The sequence below is a fragment of the Manis pentadactyla genome, chromosome X (assembly GCF_030020395.1).
Source record: "Manis pentadactyla isolate mManPen7 chromosome X, mManPen7.hap1, whole genome shotgun sequence".
In the NCBI taxonomy this organism is placed as follows: Eukaryota; Metazoa; Chordata; class Mammalia; order Pholidota; family Manidae; genus Manis; species Manis pentadactyla.
In genome coordinates, this window is record NC_080038.1 from 130,518,492 (window position 1) to 130,540,740 (window position 22,249).

A 22,249-nucleotide genomic window follows, 5' to 3' on the forward strand; every position below is an offset into this window, starting at 1 on the left:
TAAGATACACATCTGACAAGCAAAAATACCAACATGGTACTTTCAGGGGCCCACATACTGCCCAGGCACATGTTTTGGCCTATGTACGGAAACTGACCTACAGTCCCTTAATAGAAACCTGCTCAGCCACAAACAGCGAGATGTGCTCTAAGGATGGAAAACACTTTAGGGCCATTCACAGAACCAGCCACTACCAGAGCTGGAAGGTACCGTAGGGATCATCACTTAGACAACATGTGACCCAACCAGTACTTTTAACATCAGTTCCAGAAAGGGATTTTCCAAAACAAGGAGTGCTGGTGAGTAAGAACTCTGGCAAGAAGTAAGCAGTGTGCCAGTGATTGGTTAAATTCTCTTTATCTAAAAACTTGCTCTCAAATTCTTTTTACATTCAAACTTCTCTGAATTGGGAAATAAAGTGAAGTTGACCATTCTCAAACTACCTTATGAGTTTCTGTGTTGCCAAAATAAACCTCTTAGTGAAGGAACTTACCTTCAGAGATCATGTGCTTTTGGCTTCCGGCCACAGAGCTATTAGTGGTTTTAGGAACTGCTTCTCTTTTCTTTCCGATACTACCTAATGCATTTTGTGCAAATACAGTACGCTGAACAGGAATTATTTTATAGGAGAGAGAAGACTGTGCTGACTGTTTTGACATGACAGGTGAAGGTGATGGGGGACGATTCTTTTGGGTTTGCCTGCTGGGAAAAAGTAATAGTTAGTGGGGAAAGTCTGATAGGGTTTTGTAATAAGTATGTCCTAATTAAGTTATAGTGTACCATTTCATAATATATAGTGTCTTGATATTATGAGATAACATTTTGTAATAGACAAAGGGAAATCCATTTTTAAAGGTTTTTTTCTTTATATTTACATTACCATGCATATTACATTAATTCATTTATGAAACACTGACGTGAAATCTACCCTGGTAAAATACCTATCAGGAACAGTTGCAAACAAGCTACTTACTTATTAGCACTGATGGGAGAGGGCGGACGCCACCCACTTGCAGGAGGAGATGGCCATTTGTAACATGGTATGTGTGACGATGGACGCTTCTTGCTAACAGGGTTTGAGGCCTGTTTGTCCATTTCTGATTTCTGAATAGATCAATACAATAAGTAGTTACTAGCATTTACCCTACTGCAATTGGCTTCTCTTTTTAAGAGAAAAATATTCTGAATATGATTATAGTTCTATAAACTCCCAATTTTCCTTTCATGTATGAGAATTAGGTATAGAGATACATTCTTCCAGACTAACAATTCACATTACACAATTCAAGCAGGTCATAGAAAGAATAAATTTTAAAGAGATCTTTTACTTCAAAACCTAATTGTGTTTGTAAAATCCTAACTAAGGGTTTGCATATTTCTCAAAAAAATTTTCTTCAGAAAATTTCTTCAAAAACTGCTACATTTTCTCCCTTTTACTAAAAAGCTAATATTCCAGCTCTGGGGGAAACTCCAGTACAACGAATATCAGAGAATTTTAAATCATTAATGTGAGTTTTCCTCTTTCATTAATTTTTTAGCAGAATGCTACAGATAATAAGTTGCTATGCTGTAAAACCTGACCTATCATAATCTACACAACTAAATATATAGATTTTAATAGAAAATTTGTCAGTAAAAGGCACTTGACAAACCTGTGGAGAGTCTCTCATTTTCACCTTGGAAGACGTGTCCACGCTCACCTCAGGGGATGCCTCAGACGTGCTCGTTTTAGGGGACACTTCCAACCTCTCCTTGGGGAGAGCTTCCATGCTAGCCTTGGGGTACACTTCCACACTAGCCTCTGGGGACGCTTCCATGCTTGCCTCAGATGACATTTCCGTGCTTATCTCGAGGGACGAGTCCACGCTCACCTCACGGGACATGTCCATGCTCACTTCAGGGGATGGATCTGTGCTCACCTCCGGTGATGTTTCCATGCTCTTGGTGAGCACTGCCACATTTGTCTTGGGGGGGGTGTCTGTACTCACTTTGGGGCACTCTTCCACGCTCGTCTCAGGGAGCGCTTCCACATTCTCCTCAGGGGGTGCTTCCACACTCGCCTTGGGGGGTGCTTCCATGATTGCCTCAGGGGGCACTTCCATGTTCTCCTCAGGGGGCGCCTCCATGTTCTCCTTGGGGGGTGCTTCCACACTCTCCTCAGAGGGTGCTTCCACATTCTCCCTGGGGGGCACTTCCACATTCTCCTTGGGGGGTGCTTCCAAGCTCACCTTGGGGGGTGTTTCTATTTTCTCCTGGGGAAGCACTACTGACTTGCGAAGTACTGTGGTTTTCTTCAGTTCATCACCGCTATGGCTACACAAGGGCATGTTTGTACACTGGATTAAAGTATTAATGCCTGCGGATGAATGAAGACAGAGTGAAATTTCATAGTCACAAATTTGACAAAAAAGAAATATACCATGTAACAGTATAAATAAAAACAGAGAGAAAAGAGACTACCTAATTAGGAAATCACAGGGATTACACACAACACGGAAGTGTTTGTTTAGTGAATTGGATCACAAACACAGGAGAGAAGCCTCGCAAAGTTGGTACTATAGAAGCACCACCACCAACAGAGGTGCTGTGAAGCAAGAGTCCACTACAGAGGAAAATAAAATGTTTCTCCAAGGTTGATGTTTGCAATAAACCATTCCTATTTTAATCACATGATAGTTCAGAATGATTTTCATAGGAAATTACAAGATCTTCAAGTAATCTAAACAACTTCACCAAGGCCAGAAATCTTACCATTACAGGTGATTATGTAGGACACTCTATATATGATTGTTTTAGAATAGAAATAAAAAAGAGCGTTTTCTCACCAATACTAAAAATTGTAATGAGATATTAATCAGAATGGGCTAGATCTCGAAGTTCTCTTCCAGCTTTAACAATCTAAGTATTTTTTGCCTAATAAATGAACAAAAATGATAATACTCAGTACCACTTAAGATGAGGAAAGTGATAATACCAATGTTGGGAACCAGGCAACTTCATACACTGCTGGTGGGAATGTGAATTTATTATATAGGCTTCCTGGGAGGTATTTTGTCAATAATGTATCAAAAGCCACTTAAGAAAGTACATACTCTTTGTCCTATCAATTTCACTTCTAGGTTTATCCCTAGGGAAAAAATCAGGCAAACAAATGAAATGTATGTAACAAGGATACTTACTACAGCATTGTTTATAACATTGAAACAATTGAAAATATAATCCAAATATTCAACAGGAAATTTGGGCTATACTAAGGCAGTCATTAAGAGTATTAATATGCAATATTTGGACATAGAAAATGGTATACATGGAGCTTAAACAAAAGCAGGTTATGATCCCATTTTGTGAAAAAAAGCCACATAAATGCAAAGAAAAATATTCAGTTGTCAGTGGATATTGGGATAATAGGGAATTAATGTATTTTTTATTAAAACATAATTTGATATATAATATTATATTGGTTTCAGGTGTACAACATAGTGATTTGACAATTATATATATTACTAAATGCTCATCATGATAAATGTAGTTATCTGTCATTATACAAAGATATTACAATATTATTGACTATTTTCCCTAGGCTGTACTTTCATTCCTATGATTATTTTATAACCAGAAGTCTGCACCTCTTTATCCATTAGATAATTATATTTAAAAGTTTTTCTGTACTAAATATTTATTGCTGTCTAATAAAGAAAAAGTAAATGTTCTTAAAAAGGTATTTGGTGGTGGCTTTCCTGAGACGTGTTAAATTAGTCACCTCATCTTTAAATATGGGTGGCAAATTTTTACATAATCTCATCAAATAATTAAAATAGAACAAATCATCAAAGATTGAGTTCTATGGATAAAAAATTTGACTATTAAATATTATGTTTTATTCCCTCTCTTTTGGTGGAGAGAGCATTTTATTTACATATCTGAATGTGCCTAAACAGTCACATTATTTAGCATTGAGAGTTTATGCTACAGAAAACATAGTAAGTTTAATAATCAGATTTCTATTAGCTATAGAAATTTAAGACAAAATATTGAGTTTTTTGATGGGAATGATATATTTGACAAAAATGAAAGTGATCTGAAATATTATACAATAGATTGGAGGAGACTGGTAAAAAATAATCTGACCGACATAAAACTGGCATAAACAAAGTCAGGAATTCAAACCAAAAGAAGTAAAGGTGCATTACCAGCAAGTCTGTGATGGTATTTTCATTTATTCTACTAACCATATGACTATTGGCAGAATAAAAACAAAGGGGGGTGGGATATATTCTGGAAAAAAAAAGTAAAGAAAGAAAAAAAATGACAGGAACAATGCATCAGTCCTCCCCATCCTTGAGGACTTCTCACTGCCCACGGGCATGTCTACACTACATAAACTGTAACTGAGAAAATGCACATAACTTTGAAGGCTTTATTTTATTAACAATCTTTATATTCTTAATTAACAATCTTAATGTTCTTAAGTTCATTCTTACTCTTCCATATTTTAGGAAAAAAAGGATGGAGTGGGAAACCTTCTCCCTTTGGCATTATTTTATATAGTTTTATTTAGAGTCCAGTACTTTTTTTCAGTACTGTGCCACATTTAAGGACAAGTACAGAAACCCACAGAGCTTTAAAATTTAACACCCACCACCAATATTACCTGTCTCAGCCTATAAATCACCTATTACCCAGATAAGTATTTTACTGTGCTAGAAGTCATAAAATGAATATGCATCATAAAATGTTAGGTAAACTCACTCATTTGGAAACTGATGCACATTATTTTTATGCCTCACTACAACAAATTAAGTGATACAACCTACTTTCTAAGTGCAAATACTAACACTTTCAGGATTTCTACCCTATGCCTGTTACCTGAAGTATCTTTTCCAGGGACTGATAATGAAGCAGCACTTTTGCTCCTCGCTATTGAAGCTTTTGTGGGGACGAGCAGGCGAGTGATTAAATTATTCTCCCGAAGACTGGTATGCGGGTAACGAGCTGCATGAGGAGAAATGGAGAGGATTCAATTTAAGGTCTCACAAATACAAAGCAAGAAAGAGCAATGGGAATGGCTACAAATGGACTTTCCCAGCTTTAAAAGTAGGGGCAATGAGAGCAACACGTCCCTAACAGGCCTGAGTGCTGCCACCGTGTTGGGGAAGCCCCTGAGCAAAGGCGCAAAGGCCCCAGCATGCCCTAATACTCCCAAGTGAAGGAATCTAGGAAATTCATCCAACAGAACTATGCCCAGGGTACAGTGTCTCTCTGCAGAAACTCACAAATGGAGAAAAAAGTTGGATATGACAAAAGAGCTCTGGCATCGTTTCCTACAGCTACTTGCCACTGACAGTCATACTGGTCAAGTTCATTGCCAAAAGCTCCAAGGGCTGCCAGAATTCTGCTGTTAAAAGTGAATCTTGTTAAATATCTTGGCCCAATAAATTTTTATGTTCATAAAGATCTCTATGACAATGGCACGTTACAATAGGATTTGACCTGAGTCAATTAAGTGGAGAGTATTCTGTAAGTGGATGGTTATGAAACAAAAAGCAACACTCATGTTTGACAGGGAAAAGTTACAGGGGAAGGTGTTTGAAAGAAGCTATTATAAATAAAGTACTTCATCAATAATTATGAAATTTTGTGTGCAGTGATCAGCAGTACAAACATGCACAAGGGGTAGATGTGGGTGACGCTATATATAAAGTAACAGAGCAGATCTTAAGTTCAAAATGTGGCCAGTAATTCAGAACTTCTAAATGCAAACTAATGAAATATTTGAAGGGAATCATGTCCTCCAGTACAAATCTATCTACACCAACATTCTGTGACCTAGTTCTTCAGCTTCGTTAAAGACCTCTTGTTCAGATGATAGCAGAATTTTATGTTTCATTTAAAGACAGACTCTTTTGGCTTCAGCCAAATAAGCATGGTACCAAAGTGGCACCATTTTTTAGCTAAAGGTGAGATATTTTCACTCCCAATTTTAGGAATGATTTTTCAAGCAACTGAATATTGACATAAATATATCTCTTAAACCACTATTTAAGATTGGTACTTAGAAATAACTAACCAGCTGGTTTTTCTTCTATTTGTTCTGTTTCTGTAGATGAATGCAGTTTGCTACACCTTCTATTCAAAGATGAGCTTCTCCTTTCGGTTTTTTCTGGAAATCAAGGGCAAAGGAATATTATCTTTTACAATTGCTTAAATATATAGTTCAGGAATGAGCCACTCCTTATTTCAAATGCTTTTAATCTTCTCTACTCTTGCTTATAAGAATTTAGATTTCAAGTATTATCCAGTTTCTACATCCCCAAACTTAAAATTAGTTTACTCTTTATCTGAAATAAAATTTAGAAAACATTTAAGAATTAGGAGGAACATGTCTGATACTACATAACAGCATCAAAGTTCCCAAATTAGAAACAAATAACCTTTCATTTTGGATGAAATCCATTACATCTATTACTAAAGTAGTTTATACTTTAGGTATAACTAGTATTTTTTTGAGACAAAAATGATCATTAACATTTGGTATGGATGTCACAATTTTAGCAACCTAAACAATTTATAAAGGAAAAGTCTGTTGTGTGGACACTTTTACATTTTACTGAAATACTCTGGAGCTCAGAATACTGAGGAGTGTCTGTTTAAAGAGTAACTGCTCTTTTGGGGACCTATAATGTATAATACAGTACCATTTGAAAATTTTTGAATTATAATGTAATTGAGCAACATGAACCACAGAGGTATAATCAAGTCAATCACGATTAAGTCACACATCCTTTATTATCACACTGCAAGAAATGACAAGACAGCCTGAATAGTTTCATGAGTTAGCAGTGAGCAGAAGAAAAACAGACTATTTGAATCAGCCAGAATTTAAAATGGGGCTATTTAAAATATTACAGGTTAGATTATGAACTTCATTTGAGTTTGAAATGTTCATCTGTCTGGATTGAACAGGTTTCATTTCAATTTGAAGGGATTTTACAAAGGTAATCCACTGCCAATATTGATTTTATTTTCCTTGGAATCATTAATTACAACATTCATCATTTCAGAGAGTACAACATACTATACCTTTAAGCAAGTCATTTCCCCAAGTTTCTCCCACACATACCTCCTTGTATTAAAAACTAGTAAAGAAATCATTTAAAAAGTTACTTGGAATTGTTCCTTCAGTGTGATTTAACTAATCACCTGGAAGTCATCACCTGGCCCTTCTCTTTACGTCTCATTAATTAGGGCAAGTAGATACATTAATGAAAGCACAGTAGTAGTGTTTGCTCATTATATTAAAAAGATAATGTCTGTGGAAGAATTCTTTGCTAATTCCTCAAAGCAATTAGTTAGTAATACATAGTCAATGCTTGTGAAATAAGATATATTAAAATGGAAGTATATAAACATGACTTTGCAATGAATATTACCTAATTTTTCTAAAGGATTGAGTTGGTAAATAATTTATTTTATGACAGACAAGGTGCTAGAGAAAATCTTCCCACATTAATCTATGAATGAACCGCGGCTATCCATGAAAGTGCTTTGGGGAAGCATATTGAGGGCAGAATGGCAAGTGATCAACTTCTGTTAGCCCATTACAAGAGAAAACGTGATGCACCCAGACTGACTATGAAAGGCCTCTCAAGCTCATCTTTGGAAATTATAAGCCCTGAAAGTACAGATAACATAACTTAAGTATGAACAAAACCAAAACCCTTTTCAACATATTAAAACCATAATATACAGACAAAAATGGAACTCTTTCGCAAGTTAACCACTGCTACAATTAATTATAGTTTACGTGAGATCCACAATCTTTTGCTGTACTGGAACTTCACAGCAATCGGCATTGTTCAAAACAATGTCAAAGCACCCAGTAACACAAAAGAAACATTTTTTAAATTCAAACTGTAATTATGCTTTTCAATTCACAAGGCATTAAAGGGGTATTTCTTCTTTCCTAATGGCTGAGTTTGAGGGAATGATGTGGACTATCTTGCCATGTCTTTTCCCTGCCAAGTTCACTTCTATTTCCTCCTCTGGAAAGAAATAGGATTTTTTTTGATTGATGGGTATATGGTTGTCTAATCCGTTTCAATTATCAGTGAGAAGCATCATGTGCTACAAGGCAGAAATGGTCATTGACACATGTGCAGGTAAATATCTTTTTTATAAAGGACTCTAATTAGAAGGGTAAACACTAGGAGCAAAAGCTTTCTGAAGTATCTATACTCGAAGCAGATAACTTCATATATTTTAAAGAACACTGCACTATCACTATGGAGAGCTATAAAGTGGAGCTTGACGGTATTTCTCTCATAAACACTGTTATCACTATTTGCTTTGGGGGATAACACGGACTTGTTGGTGAAATGTACAATATAAATATCATGATCCATCTATCAAATGACCAAAATGTAAACCATAAAAAAGCACAGTAGAGTAGAAATCACTGAATTTCTTGAGGTCTTAACCATAAAACTAGGAAGGTAATTATACTTGCTTGTAAACTTTACAAGGTTGTTCTATATAACAAATATATGTTGAGCAGATCAACCTGTTCCCTGCTATATATACACTATTATTTTTCTTAAATGAGGTAATATTCATGAAAACAATGGAAACTGAATGACTAATCTAACTAGTTCATAGAAAAAAGTGTCATTTATAGGTTAGAGAGAATATGAATTAATTTTAAAGTAAGTTACTGTGCCACTTAATGGCAATATCTTTTGGTCAAAGTATGTTTCAGTTTGGGCTATCAGTCCAACAAACCATCTGATATGATTAATACACAAATCACAAAAAAAAGGATTTATGTTGATGAAAACAGAAAACAGTAATGATCATTTTTATCTACTATAGTTATGTGGTGCTCTTTTAAAATATATCTAAATGTTCCACAATCTAAAGAAATAAGTGGTACTGTAAAAATACATACAAAGATTTTTTCATTAGTGTGAAATTCAGTAGAATCCATAAAATAACTACTTACTGTTGGCAATGGAATTTTGGAGACCTGTAGATGACACAGACATATGTTTGTGTCTGCCAGAAGTCTCTTGTTCAAGTTTTTCAGTAGATATAGAACGCTTATTGGCTGAGAAAAAATACAATATTTACTGTACTTACATTTAAAGAAAGCTTCATTAGCTGAAATGAAATGGGTTAGTGATATAGTTCTATGCAGCATAAACATGCATTGATTAGGTACACAATGTTTACTGACAGTCATTCCTTGCAAACTATATAAATTTACGAATGTTTTATGCAATTGTATAGAATTATGTCCATATAGAGGAAAATGTATAGTACATCAATAATAGACAGGGAAGACTTATTTTTTAAATATGCATTGGATTAAGCTGTGTAAAGCTTATTAATTAATTATTAATCATTTTAATACTGACAACAAGTTTAAATGGTAAGATTTTGGATATACTGAATAAAATAAAATAATATTAACATTTCATCTGTTTCTTTTGTAATCTCACATGACATAAATATAAATTTATTGTGCAAGCTAAACAGTACAGGGGCAATGTTTTCATTTAGAATACAGAGCTCAAATTCTCGTTTTAGGTGCAATCTTATAGCAATAGCCAATATTTAAGTATGAACATGAATGAATTTAAAGTATAACAGTTGTATTAATTACCAGTTTTACTCTCCAAATTTACTGTCGTTGAGCCTTCCCATGACCATCTTTTTTGACGATGATCAACACGGTTGCTCCGTTCCAATGAACGGTAAAGAACAGCTGTGAATCTCTCCTATTTAAAATAAATGTCAACAAAGGTTTACATACTCACTACATTGATTAGTATAATTTTGATCTGTGGGTTATAAAACAGCTTCATCACCAAATTTTTGCATACCAGATAAAAGTTAAAGATAATGAGAGACATGTCTCAGGTACTGATCAGTACTAGTGCTTCTCCTGAATAAACAGGCCTTAATCTCATGGATCTGAATCTAGGAACTGACTCTGCTTCCTACTTTGCTTATATCATCAGGGAATTTAGAACCAAATTTGTTAGCCTATTTCTAGCAACTGTACAAAAACTGAGCGGTACACTTTTTTGTATGCTCATCAGACCTTATGCTTTATTGTTTTCCTACTTTCATGTTCCCCTCTGGCTTGATTCTCTCAACCATTTATTTTATCATCTGGTTGTAGTATGTATTTTTTAAAATATACCTTCAATTCTTTGTAGACTGAGGCAGGAAGAAAACCAACTAATATGCACAAAGTGCCATCTATGCCAAAAGCATCTCTCATACCCACATTTGTAACATCTTAAATTCTGCTGTTAACTAAGAAACTTTTAAAGAAGATAATCTATGTGTTTGTCTTGACCTCAACTTCAGTTTAATCTGCTCAGGAGAACAGTGATACAAATGTAAATGCACAGTGTGGCAGAACAACTCTACTGCCAGAAGTGAAGGGCACAGTTTTCTCTTCCCAGAGATTTCTTCCCGCTGTGCTGTAAAAGACCATGGGCTATACTCAGGCAAGCATATCAACTTCAGAGCCAAAAGGTTTTCCTCTCCCTCCCCGACAACAATTGTTTCAGAGCAACATCACCCTTATAATGCCCCCACCATTTGTCTAAGGGCAATGATAACCCTCAAGGAAAATGGAGAGTTGCCTATCCTCTGAAACTGTAATTTCTCAAATAAAGTGTTATCTCATGGCAATATTTTAAAATTATATTTTCTAACAGAAAGTAAGCTGTTCTAAATCAGAAACCCAGGAAGTACAATAAAGACTAAAAACAGATTAATGCTGTATTATTATGAAAACATTTGTGATTCACAGGAATTTTCTCTCCTGCATCATGGCTCGCGTGTATCTCCCACCCACACTCGCCCCTCCTCAGCACCACCAAGACTGGGTTTCTTCCCATGGCCCACACTCGGGCACCCACTCTAGCTCTCCTGGGCTGATTCTCTCTTGCCCTTGCTCCTTATCTTTCTGCCTCTTCTCCCGCTATGTCTCTGGCCTCCTTTCTGTCTCACTGTTACTTTGTTATATTTCTCTTTGTGTTCTCTCCCTCAGCTCCCTCTTTCTCTAATATGGTGGTTTTTTCTCAGTCCCTGGGACTGCCTCCCTCCTCCAGGGACTCTCCCCTGCTCTGCACACAGCTTTCCATTTTATTTTCTTTGGTTCTCTTAATTTATTCTCAATCTCCCTCTCTCTCTCTGGCCTTCATTCTCTCTACCACAGACAAGTAAATGAAGATGTCTCACAGAGGAAGACAGAGAGGGGCAGAAATTCTGAATGGAAGTCCATCAAACACTGGAATGTGGAAAAAGAACATAAACAACCACAGAAAGAGAAAAAGGTTCAGAAAGACAGAGAGACAAAGGGGTAGTGGACCACGGATGGGGAAGAAATGGCAGGAGAACAGTCCTAGAATAAGGAAGCTCCCCAGATGGGGGAGGGGCAGGGGTGCGGCCTGTGCAAGGGCAGCAGCAAATACAGGTAAGGGGGAAGTGAGCACCGCAGCAGGGGAGGGCTCACGGGAGAGGCGGAACCAAAGAGAAATGGAAAGAAAAACACGTGTAAAAATTAGAGCAACACAAAAACAGAAGGAGCTACAAACACAAATACTGACAACAGGCAGAAAGTTTAAAGATGGGGAGAGAAACACAGAAGCTAAGACAGAGAAAGCAGAAAGGAAAGTGAAGCACCTCAGGTAGAAATAGAAGGCCAGAGTCACTCAGAGAACCTGAAGGCCAGCTTACTTAGGGGCACCGGGGTCACTGGAACAAAGAAAAAGAGACCGACGGCAAGAGAGAGAACAGTGTCAAAGAGAACTTGCTAGATTCACAAGGAGTCAAGGATACTCCGAGTGAAGTAGTGAAATGACCTACAGGAGAAAAACCTGGTGTCAGAGAGAATCGGACAGAATGAGACAGGTAGCCAGGTGCCCAAGTATAAACAATAAAAGACAGATTGACTCAAGAGGTACAGAAGGGGAAAAGAGAGAGCCTAACAAAGGCAGTGGCTCCTACCGACAAAGTGCCAAACATACCAAAAGAGAGTCCAGAGAGGAAAAGAGCAGTAGGGCCACAAAACAGGAAGAAGAGGCATATGAGGAACAAGAGGGAGACCGTGAGTGCACACAAGAGGGAGCCAGGGGCACAGGAAGGGCACGTGAGCGCTCTGTGCAAAGAGTGGGCGGGGAGAAGCCAGGCGGCCAGGTGGACCTATCCCGGAGGCCCGGGCAGGGGGTCTGTGAGCACAGGGTCTGTGAGCACTAGGCAACGGGGCGAAACCAAATGCTATTTGGTGTGAGGCAGAGAAGGACTAAGAACCAAGTATTCCAGCCCCAGGCAACACAGTGTATCTATCATCACACAGCAGGCTAGAAAATGACGTACCCTTTCTTCCCGTAATTTCTGTTTTCTTTTCTCTTCTGCAGATATTCTCCGCTGTTCATCCTTTTCTTTTTGTTCTTTAAGCTTTCGTTGTTTTTCTTCCATCTGTTTTTCAAACTGGATCTTGGACTTTCTTTCTTTTTCAAGTAGTTGTATTTCTTTATTAGCTGAAATATCCCAAATACATTTTCAAAGTGTAAGAGCCAAGAAAATATGTATGTTTTCCACATTATACACAGAGAAGGATATAGTTAATATTATCTCTTTCATTTTCTTAAAAAGAACACTTGTTCTAATAACTAAAGACTGGGTCAGCGGACAGCAAGGGCCACTAAAGAATCACCGTCACTGGGGCTCACGTAACTTGAGAACTGAATTGGCGTAGGTGACTCTCACCCTGTCTAAACTAAAATTCCAAATTAAGAAATATTTTCTTTCATGTGATATTTCTGCTGATTTGAGCTGAACTCAAACCTCACCAGATTAACATGCTGTATGTTAAAATAAGAATTTTTAAAAAACACATGGCCAGAATATGGGGTTTTTTTTCTCCCTTCCACTAGGAAACTTCCTTCAAAGGCCTAGTCTATGAAGACCATATTAAGCCTGCTAGTTTGATGTTCACAGATTTAATCACATACCACATTATTGAACAGCATTAAGTTATCCTACATTCAAATTTCTCCTCTGTGCAGTTGTAAAATACGCTCCTAAAGTGTTACAGGAATAAACAGCTCCTCCCCAAAACAAAGATGACTGATAGACATTTGAATGAAGTCCAGCACTAGTTTTGTTGTTAGATTTGGAAGACCAGAGGAGAAAAATTACACAGTTGAAAAAGCATTCTCTCAAGGTGTAGAAAGAGCATTCTTTTAGATCCCGATACAAAATCACACTTGAGAAGCATAGCCATCAGTGAAAACTACATCTATGCTAGGAGTAGTAGCAACTTCTTCATTTTTAGAATCATTCTCACTGAAATCCCATTCTGCTTGCTTCTACAAACGTTGATATTTTCAGAAAGTTAAAGCTAACAGAAACTAGTACTTTAAAAAGTAAACAGTAAATATTTTTCATAGGCTTTCTTTGTCTGATTTAGCAAAAACATTTAATCCAGTATAATACATACCATAAAAAGTGTAATCTATCACATGAACAGATTAGTAAAAATAAGTAAAACCAGTTTGGAAATTATATAACATTAACATAAAATTAATTCGTTTTGATTTTTTTAAATGTTTAAAATATACCATCTTGTTGTCTCTTTCTCTCTTCTCTGCGCTCCTTGGCTAATCTTTGTTTTACATCACTTTTAAGCATAGATCCATCTATTACTAAAAAAAAAAAAAAAGAATATAGTTAGACATTAATAGGATATCAAAGTGTCATGATATAACTCTGAGATCTACCAAAGCATTTTAAAAATTGTACCTGGTTTAAATGCTGATCTTATATTTGAGGACTGGGGTGGAAGAGAGCGACTGCTACTCTGATTGCGTCTTTCTTCAGCAATGGCATGAGCAGCAGCAACTAGAATAAAGAGAGAGAAAAGAAAGGGATTAGACATTAAGAATACAAACAGCTAGTGGGGAGAAGCAGCAAAGCAAGCCAATAATATTTTATGATAAAGGAGAGCATGTCCTATAAGGCAAAATCATGACAGATTAACCTGCATCAACAACAAAGACATACTGAATACCTATGATGTCCAACAATAATTTAACAAAGAATTTTAAGTGTTTTCTGTGGATGTGCCAGTGTATCTGTGGACATAAGAGAGAACTCTTAGTGGCAGTAACAGCACAAGCTTGTGGATAAGCAGGAGCTAATGATTAATAACTTGCAAAAAAAGCCTCAGACGTGACATTACACCAAGTACTAGAAAAACTGAGCTGGCAAGGAATTGGAAAAACTGTTTCACCATAAATTGGGAATTTAGAAAATATTTGGAGTTTATGGATCTGAATTTAGAAGTGAAAGTGTCAACAGTGAGACCCTCAGAGATTGGGCCCAGTATTAAGAGTTCATTTGTAAGCCACCTAGGTCGGGAGCTTACTACCCAGCACTCAAACCAGGGCCACCTAAATTGCTTTAAAAAAATTAGCAATGCCTGCCCCTACCCACCCCCACCCTCTGGGGTTTGGGCCAAGGCCTTTGCAGTTGTTAAAAGCTCTATTTTGATGCACAGTGAAGGAGAATCACCCAAGGAACTTCCAAGGAAATAGTATTATTCTAGGTAGAAAAATGTCAGGCAAACAAATATAAATTTACACATCTTGTGTAAACAGGCAGAAAAGTGGTAAATACCCTTCAATAGGGTAAAATATAAGATTGGGGGACACAATTTGTGGGAAAGGAAGAAAAACTAAAATTCCAGGATGATACAGAAACAAGTCATTATAGATTATTATAGTTTATTATAGTTATTATGGATTCCCTGAACCCTTTACTGCTATGTATGGCTGTATCTAAAATGTCCCACAGTACTGGGCATCTTCAGGAAAGCTCTGAATATTAACACTGAAAACTCCCTTGCATTGTGTAAAGGCACAGGAAATATGACCCTGAGATCCAGCGTACTGTATGTGGGCCAAGGGCCGGCTGCCCCCAAATGTGCCACTTTGCCATGCAGATTATTTCGAGGGGAAAACAAACAAGGCCCCAAAGACTCAGGAAGAAACTCTGACCTTCCCCCTAAGGGCCTAAAATAACTTAGAGGACCTGCTCCAGGAAGAGAGCGATCACCCGAGATAACTATAGTATAATATGAACTAGGGGAGGTAGACAGGGAGGAACATTGAAAAATCTTTAAAAATCCCTCTCAGCGTCCCATTGTTTCTGCAAGGCCCAAAACATTTGTTTGCCAAATACTGACTCTCTTCATCTTCCTGTGAATCTCTTTCCTTCCCTTTGCCTTATTTCAGGACGCCAGACAAACCTCATTTTCCCTGACTGCTTTCGGATTCTCATGTCTGTGTCAATGCCCCATACCTAGGAAATTCAATCTGATTTTTCTCCTGTTAAGCTGTCTCATCGCAACCTAATTCTTAGACCAGCTGCAAGAACCTTTATGGGTAGAGGAAAAATTTTCCTCAACAATACAATTTTGGTCTCTATATATCAAGAAAATCGTAAGAGTTGAAGGTGGGCAGTTAAAAGAATTAAGGGAACAGAGTGGCTGTCACTGCCCTTATAGAATGAATGGACTCCAAGATGACAAGTTCCCACTGAGGAAAGATACCTACCTGGGTGCCATGACACAGAGTAACCTAGAAAGTGAAGTCACAATTGCTGCCATAGGGATCACTATTTCAAATGGGGAGAAGGATTTTTTGTTTTAACCCAAGAGCTAACAGCTCAGATAATCCATGACCTAGCTAAATCTGAAGGTTAGACTCTATTCAGCTTCCTTAATTCAATGACTGGCAATTTTGTGAACCAGTTATCCTCGGAATTTCAGTACTACTGTATTAAGAAAAATTCTTAAATAGAGTCTGTAAATTCATTAAGCCCTCCTACATCACACACCCCACCCCGCCACTCACAACAGTTCTGTGAGCAGAGAAAAACAGTTGTTTTTGCATATTCCGTTTTCCTGCATAGAAGTCCTCTAAGTCCATAATTTTGGCACAGTTTAACTGACCATAAGGACAGTTTCTCTCAAAATGTGTAATTTTACCAGATTTAAAGATCTTATTAAACAAAAATAACTTTAACAGTAGCTGGGGTGGCAATAATGAACCAAATAGTAGTAAAAAGGTTAATGTGGTAATAATATCAAATCAGACTTTTAGACCTTTATATCGAAATTCCTACTGGCAAGAAAATCATTCACGAAAAGGACCAGCTCTAAAAATTATTTAGAATGCCCAGACAATGGGAGAAAGCCTTTGTCTGGACTTAACAGAATGAATATTCATTCAACTCCTCTGAATGAGGGAAATTACTTACCACTCATTTTAAACTAACAGTAAGATGCAGTAAGTATATTATAGTAAAGTTAAAAGTTACCTTTTGCCTGGAAAGTAAATAAGAAAATGCGTAGAGTTTATGAATCAATCTTTATTTATGGTACTATCCTAAAAATTGCCATAGCAAATAATGTCTGTCACTTAACCACTTACAAAGTTCTTTTCATTTGTATGACTTCATTTAATTCTCATAACAATCCCACAAAGTGCATATTACTACTCCCCTACCAGCGCCCCCACCCTTTTTTAACAGATGAGAAAACTTAAGCTAAAGATAACCTTCCCAGATCACACAGGTAGAAAGTGGTAAAGCCAGAACTTGATTCAAATGTAGGTTAAGAAGCAACTTTACTTTGAAATATTATATAATTATTGAGGACCAGACTGTACAAAACCCACATTAACCTTTCTGTAACTTAGATCAGTATTCCCACTTCAGCTTTTTCTAAGGTCACTTCTGTTTAAAATATCACAAAGAATGAATTAAGATCTAAATGTCAATTCAATAAATGAAATACATGGGTTGTGCTTTTAAATGCACTTTGAAAATACAGCAGTGTAAAGATTTTAAAATAATTTACCATTAATTTTTAAAGAAAGCACTTTATGCTGTGGCTAAAGGCCTAAATTTAGAGAAAACTTGTTTAAGACATTACAGGAAGAAAGCCACTCTCCTCCTATGAAGGATAACGTACAAACTCCATCACCCTGACAATCTGGCCTAATGAAAGCCTCAACGACATGAACAAAAAAAACGCCGCTTGGATGCCAAAGTAGAAAAATGCTTTACACTTACGAGATTTTTAAAGGATGTCACTGAAATGTTGTGATCCCCTTTGGACATAAAGCACTGCAGCTCATTACTGACTTCAATATTAGTGGAAGATTCCTGCTCCTCTCCAGGGCCCACACCCCCCTTCCTCAACACATACACACTCTGTGTCACTAGACTGCTGTTCTACTAGGGCAAGCTAAACTAGAGAAAGGAAGAACACTTCTCCATGACAACTAGGTCAAGAATGGTAATAAGATGCCAATGATAAATACTCATCCCAATACTTCTTCAGCAAGTCTATATTGTCTGCCACAGCTGTTGCTCTTGAAGTCACTCAGAATTCAACATAAAATCTGTAGCCTCACCTCTCCATGACCTTTTCTTCCCAAAGATCCTTTCTTCCATAGTCATGAGAAATATTAAATCACGTAACGTAGTTATTTCTATTAGGTAGCAAAGGGCACAGAATGCAAAAAATGATTGGAAGGGTTTTCTTACCATTATTATAGAAAGGACTATCTATGGTTGTGGCAGAGAACCACCATACTGAGAAACTACTTGTTACAGATAAACAAATTCCTTTGCTACTCAACTGTTATTTGGGTAACAACAAAAAGAAGGAATTGTCAAAGTCCTATCTTGAGCTCCTGCTGGATGTAGTTTGCAAAGTGCCCGCTGGGGGGTCTAGCAGCAGATTCTTCCAGGAGCCTGACCCTTCGCACAGCTGTGGGCTGGTCTACCCTCATTCAAAGCTGAGCAATTGGGAGCACTGCGATCCCCAGCAGATCCAGTCCACCCATACGAGGCATCTCTCTTCATGGTCCAAGACAGCTTTGCACATCATCAGGCCAGGGCAAAGGTGAGAAAGTATTAAGAAAAAAATAAGAAACCAAAGAAATCTTCTAAAATAAGGCAGATTCAAAGAGTTTTGCCTAAAATAGCAACAAAGTCACAGATAGGGCTGAGAGAGATTTCTAGAAGACCTCTAATTCCAATCCAAAAACAGCATGTCTTGAAGACTATTAGAGACAGTTTCCTACCATTCAGAGCTGTCTACAATAGTATGGCTGCCTGGAAAAATATTAAGCTCTCCATTAGCATACACATTCAAGTTGGAGAAGCTGCCCAGGGTTTTTATAGCAGGGACTCTGGATGCTGGACTTGATAACCTTAAGGTTTCTGCAGTCCAAAATTCTGTGACGATCTGATTCGCACTTAGTAGCTTTTTCTGCATTTGTAGAAAGCATTCTTTGAATAATTTATTCTAAACTGAGAAATCATGTGCAAATTTAAAACAATAACATGGCAAAGTTTCTTATGCTCATCTGGTTGAAATGTTCATACAAATTTTTACTTTAAAGCAATTGTGTATAAAAAATAGAACACGCGCTTTGTTGAAGTAAGTGTATTTTTTGGAATGCTATACTCTTAGCACAGTGCTATGCACAGAAAACAACTCAATACAGGTACACGATAAACATACACAGACTGCACAATGTGCCTAAAGTTGTTTGTTTAGGAGCATGTTTTAACTCTTGCAGCCAGGCTCCCAGAAGGCAATGAAAATGACCAGATTAACAGATTTAGTGCTACCCGCTGTTTTTTGGAAAACATAATAAAAAGAAGCAAATGCCACAAAGTGGCAAAACATTTGACTCCTTGTCCCCTTCAGGAAAATGCTGAGACCATGAGAGCAGTTTTAGTCAAGATGGTGCTCTGTGACAGTCTAAAGTGATGTTTCCAATACTGTGAATTCAAGTAACTGCTATACACAATTTTAAACTACTTTCCCACATTGAATATACAAATGCTTGGGGGAGGGGGGTCATCCAGATACTGGTTAATTTAAATTACTTAAACCATTGTCACAGAGCCTTAGGTGTTGAAAAGCAACAAAACAATCTGAATTTACTGCCAACTCTTTCTCTGGGTGAACCAAAATAGAGACAGAAGGAAAAGAGGTTTTCTCCCCATGGGGCAATAAAGTGTATTTGCTTCTGACACGTTCTTTAGGGAGATGATTCAAAGTGCTCTTAAACCTTTCGATCGCAGGAGATCCTAAATTAATTCTTCAGCTGCAAAGGGAAAAATCCCTAAGGATTTTAGTAAAATCTGTATGGTTTTATTTAAGCTCACACAGGAGGATGCTAGCCTGAGAACTGGCTAAAAGCAACCTACAAGCAAGAAATACTATCTCCCTCGGCTAGTGGAGCAGTCTCCTGGGCTAAGCAACGCGCTGCCAAATTTTATAAAATAAACGATTTTAGGGGGAAAAAACCTTTTTGACGATGGGACGTCGGAGAAAACACTCTGAAAGTGCTGATTCCCTTTCAGTTCAGCCTAGGGTCTGCAAGATGTGCCACGGAAGGTGACATCTTGGCGAAGTCATGTGCCACACTAGGCAAATCAGGAGGAGCGGAGAGGCAAGTTGCATCCGAACTCTCAAAGCAACAGACCCCCAGGGCTTCGTCCTCACGGGACCTAGGCTAGGAGGGTGCGGAGGTATGCCCTCGGGACAGGCAAATACTGCTATCGTGGGAGAGGTTAAAGGGCGAGCGCCCCGTGCAGAAGGAAAACTCCCAACTATCGGTGTCTGGAAGGGCCCAAGAAAAGGGCCCCAGCGTGCGGGGTCTGGGCCGGCGCCCGCACAGCCTCGGCAGCGGCGCGTCGGTTCCGGCGGTTGCGCGAGCGTCCGCCAACCACCAACTGCAGGCGGGGCTCGGGACGGTCCGCGGGATGCCCGGTTCCAGCCTCCTCCGCCCCGGCAGCGCCCGTTAGCTCCCTCGTGCCCCGCCCGCGCGGTCGGCCGATGGCAGTTGGGCGGTTGGCGGCGCTGGACGGCCGTTTCCCCTCCTGTCCCCGTCCGCCAGCGGCTCCCCGTTCCAGCCCCGGGGGTTCCAGCGCGGGTGAGGGGACGACCGGACGGCGCGGGGCAACTGCCAGGGAAAGTTTCTGCCGCGCGGTGCGCCGCTCCAACCGACCCCGGGGTCGCCGGAACCCCGCCTCCCGCGCGGGCCCGAATCCCCCCGGGAGCCGCCGGCCCGCTCACCCATCTGTTCCCGCAGCCCTCTCAGAGATGTGCTACCGCCGGCGCCGGGACGGTCCGCCATCTTCCGAGTAGCAGAGCCGGGAGCCGGGGCTGCCGCTGGAGCCCCAGTGCGCACGCTCCGGCGGGGCGGCCGCTTAGGGCGTGGCCGCAGCTCCGGGGGGGCGGGGCGCGACGAGGCGGAGCCCGAAAGCCCCTGTCCGTCGGGACGCTGCACACTGGGCAGTGCTCTCTACGCAGCACGTCGTGACCCGCTGGGCAGGGAACGCCTTGTCTAGAGAAACTCTCCTAAGTTCTGTGCTGCCCTGGCACCCTCACTCGGGGGTTCAGCCAGCCATCACCTGGCTTGGCCTTCCAGCATCCCTTGTCACCTTTCATCACTTCTACCTAGCAATGCAATATTCCTTCCTTCCTTCATTCGTTCACTTAGGAAGCATTTACCGAATGCCTCCTGGATGCGCTTCTATCATGAGTTTGCTGATTTTTGAAACACTACAGAAAGACTCAAGTTGGGGAAAGAGTCCCGGGGAGAGGTTGAGAGAGAGCTTTCTTGGGGCGCGATCATGAATAGAGACTTAAATTGTTACAGAATAATGAATCATGACAGTTAGGTCTCAAAGTTGCATGAATTATCTTTAGGGTGTTTGTGGATCTTTAAAGTGAAGGAGAGAGGACAGATTTGCATTTATCTGCAGATTTTGGAGGAGGTGCTTCGAGGTTGCAGAACTTTTTCCATTCACAAGGAACAGCTTCATTGGCCTGATGCACCTTGAGGGGCAGACATCACTTCATGCGTGCTTGCCTATACAAGGCAGAGTCAACCCCCGTTATTAGCGTCGTGTGGCACATGGTTGTAGGTAAGTGTTTTATGGGTGGGGCATTACCTCTGGTGCAGGAGACCCACAAATGGGGCAAGAGACCACTTAGTCAATGAACTTTGATGAGCTTACTGTGTTTCAAAATTACATGGGAGCTGTAAAATGGAAGAAGCCAAACAACAGCGAACACTTACTCTTACTATGTTCCAGGCACTGTTCTAGCTGCACCACATGTACTCATTTAATCCCCTTACTACCCAGAGAGGTAGGGTACCATTATCACCCCATTTTATAGATGAAACTAAAGCAGGTAGAGGTTAAATAATTTAGAGTCACACAGTTAGTAACAACTGGAATTTGAACCCAAAACGTACCTGACTTAAGTATCCATGGGCTTAGCCTTATTCCATACTGTTTCATGAGAGTAGATATATATACATATTAGTATCCAGAATGTAAAAAGATCTAAAAATACACAAGAAAAAAACCTCCAAAAAGTGAGCAAAAGGCCTGTCTTGCCAATGGGTTTCAGCCCCAGACAAGTTCACTATGGATTCAGTGAGACCTAGGAATTACAATGGAATTCTCCTGGGGTGAAAGGGTTTATACCCAACTTTATTCCTACGGTGGCAGGTCAATCACTAGAGCAAGCCTGCATGCAGCAAGCCGATCTCTGCCTCTGGGCCTGTCCATCCCCACAGCCGTCTCAGTCTCCATCTTCGGTGCTGCCACCGCTCCAGTATCTGCTCTCCCGCAGCCCTGCAGCCGTACCACCATGTCATCCAGACCCTTGGGTGGAGCTCTTTATATAGAGTCAATAGCAACCTATTGCCTATACGTGTGTAGTGAGCTAGCCAACCAGGGCCAGGTGAGAATCCTGGCCACAGGAACCTTCACTTTATCCACATCTGGGCTTGAGGACTAAAAAGAGCAATCACTCCTTAATTCCAGCCTGTCGTAGCTGAGTGAGGAGATGGACACATCTGTGGCCAGATCTTCCTATTTTTCAAAATAAGTTAGAAATCTGGATTTTAATGTAAAACCTCTTACTTTTAAAATTATAATTAAAAGTTTGCAAAAACACAGTGCAGGGCAAATAAGATGATCAAATATCTAATTACAGTGTTCAAGTTTTCCAATTGCCTCATGGTTTGTATTTGAGTAAAAATCCAAACAAGGTCCACACATGGCATTAATTGATATGCTTTTTAAGTCCCTTTGAATCTCTAGACAACCCTTCTTTCTCTCT

The 22,249-nt window shown here is 39.3% G+C and overlaps 1 protein-coding gene across 5 annotated transcripts in view; it reads right to left on the reverse strand.

Annotated features, from left to right (window-relative positions):
- Positions 1-20,321, reverse strand: part of MAP7D3 (MAP7 domain containing 3) — a 29,696-nt gene extending 9,375 nt beyond the window's left edge. For 2 of the 5 annotated variants that reach the window (XM_057495903.1, XM_057495899.1), the window contains exons 1-11: positions 20,186-20,321; positions 13,822-13,920; positions 13,641-13,724; positions 12,394-12,557; positions 9,662-9,776; positions 8,999-9,103; positions 6,068-6,160; positions 4,867-4,992; positions 1,653-2,356; positions 974-1,104; positions 494-702 (exon numbers count right to left, since the gene is read on the reverse strand). In XM_057495903.1, the coding sequence (XP_057351886.1) occupies positions 494-702; positions 974-1,104; positions 1,653-2,356; positions 4,867-4,992; positions 6,068-6,160; positions 8,999-9,103; positions 9,662-9,776; positions 12,394-12,557; positions 13,641-13,724; positions 13,822-13,920; positions 20,186-20,246 (1,891 nt within the window). In that variant the 5' untranslated portion in view covers positions 20,247-20,321. The remainder of the gene's footprint in view (positions 1-493; positions 703-973; positions 1,105-1,652; positions 2,357-4,866; positions 4,993-6,067; positions 6,161-8,998; positions 9,104-9,661; positions 9,777-12,393; positions 12,558-13,640; positions 13,725-13,821; positions 13,921-20,185) is intronic. The other 3 variants (XM_057495901.1, XM_057495902.1, XM_057495900.1) reach the window with 3 other exon arrangements.
- Positions 20,322-22,249: the final 1,928 nt, after the last annotated feature.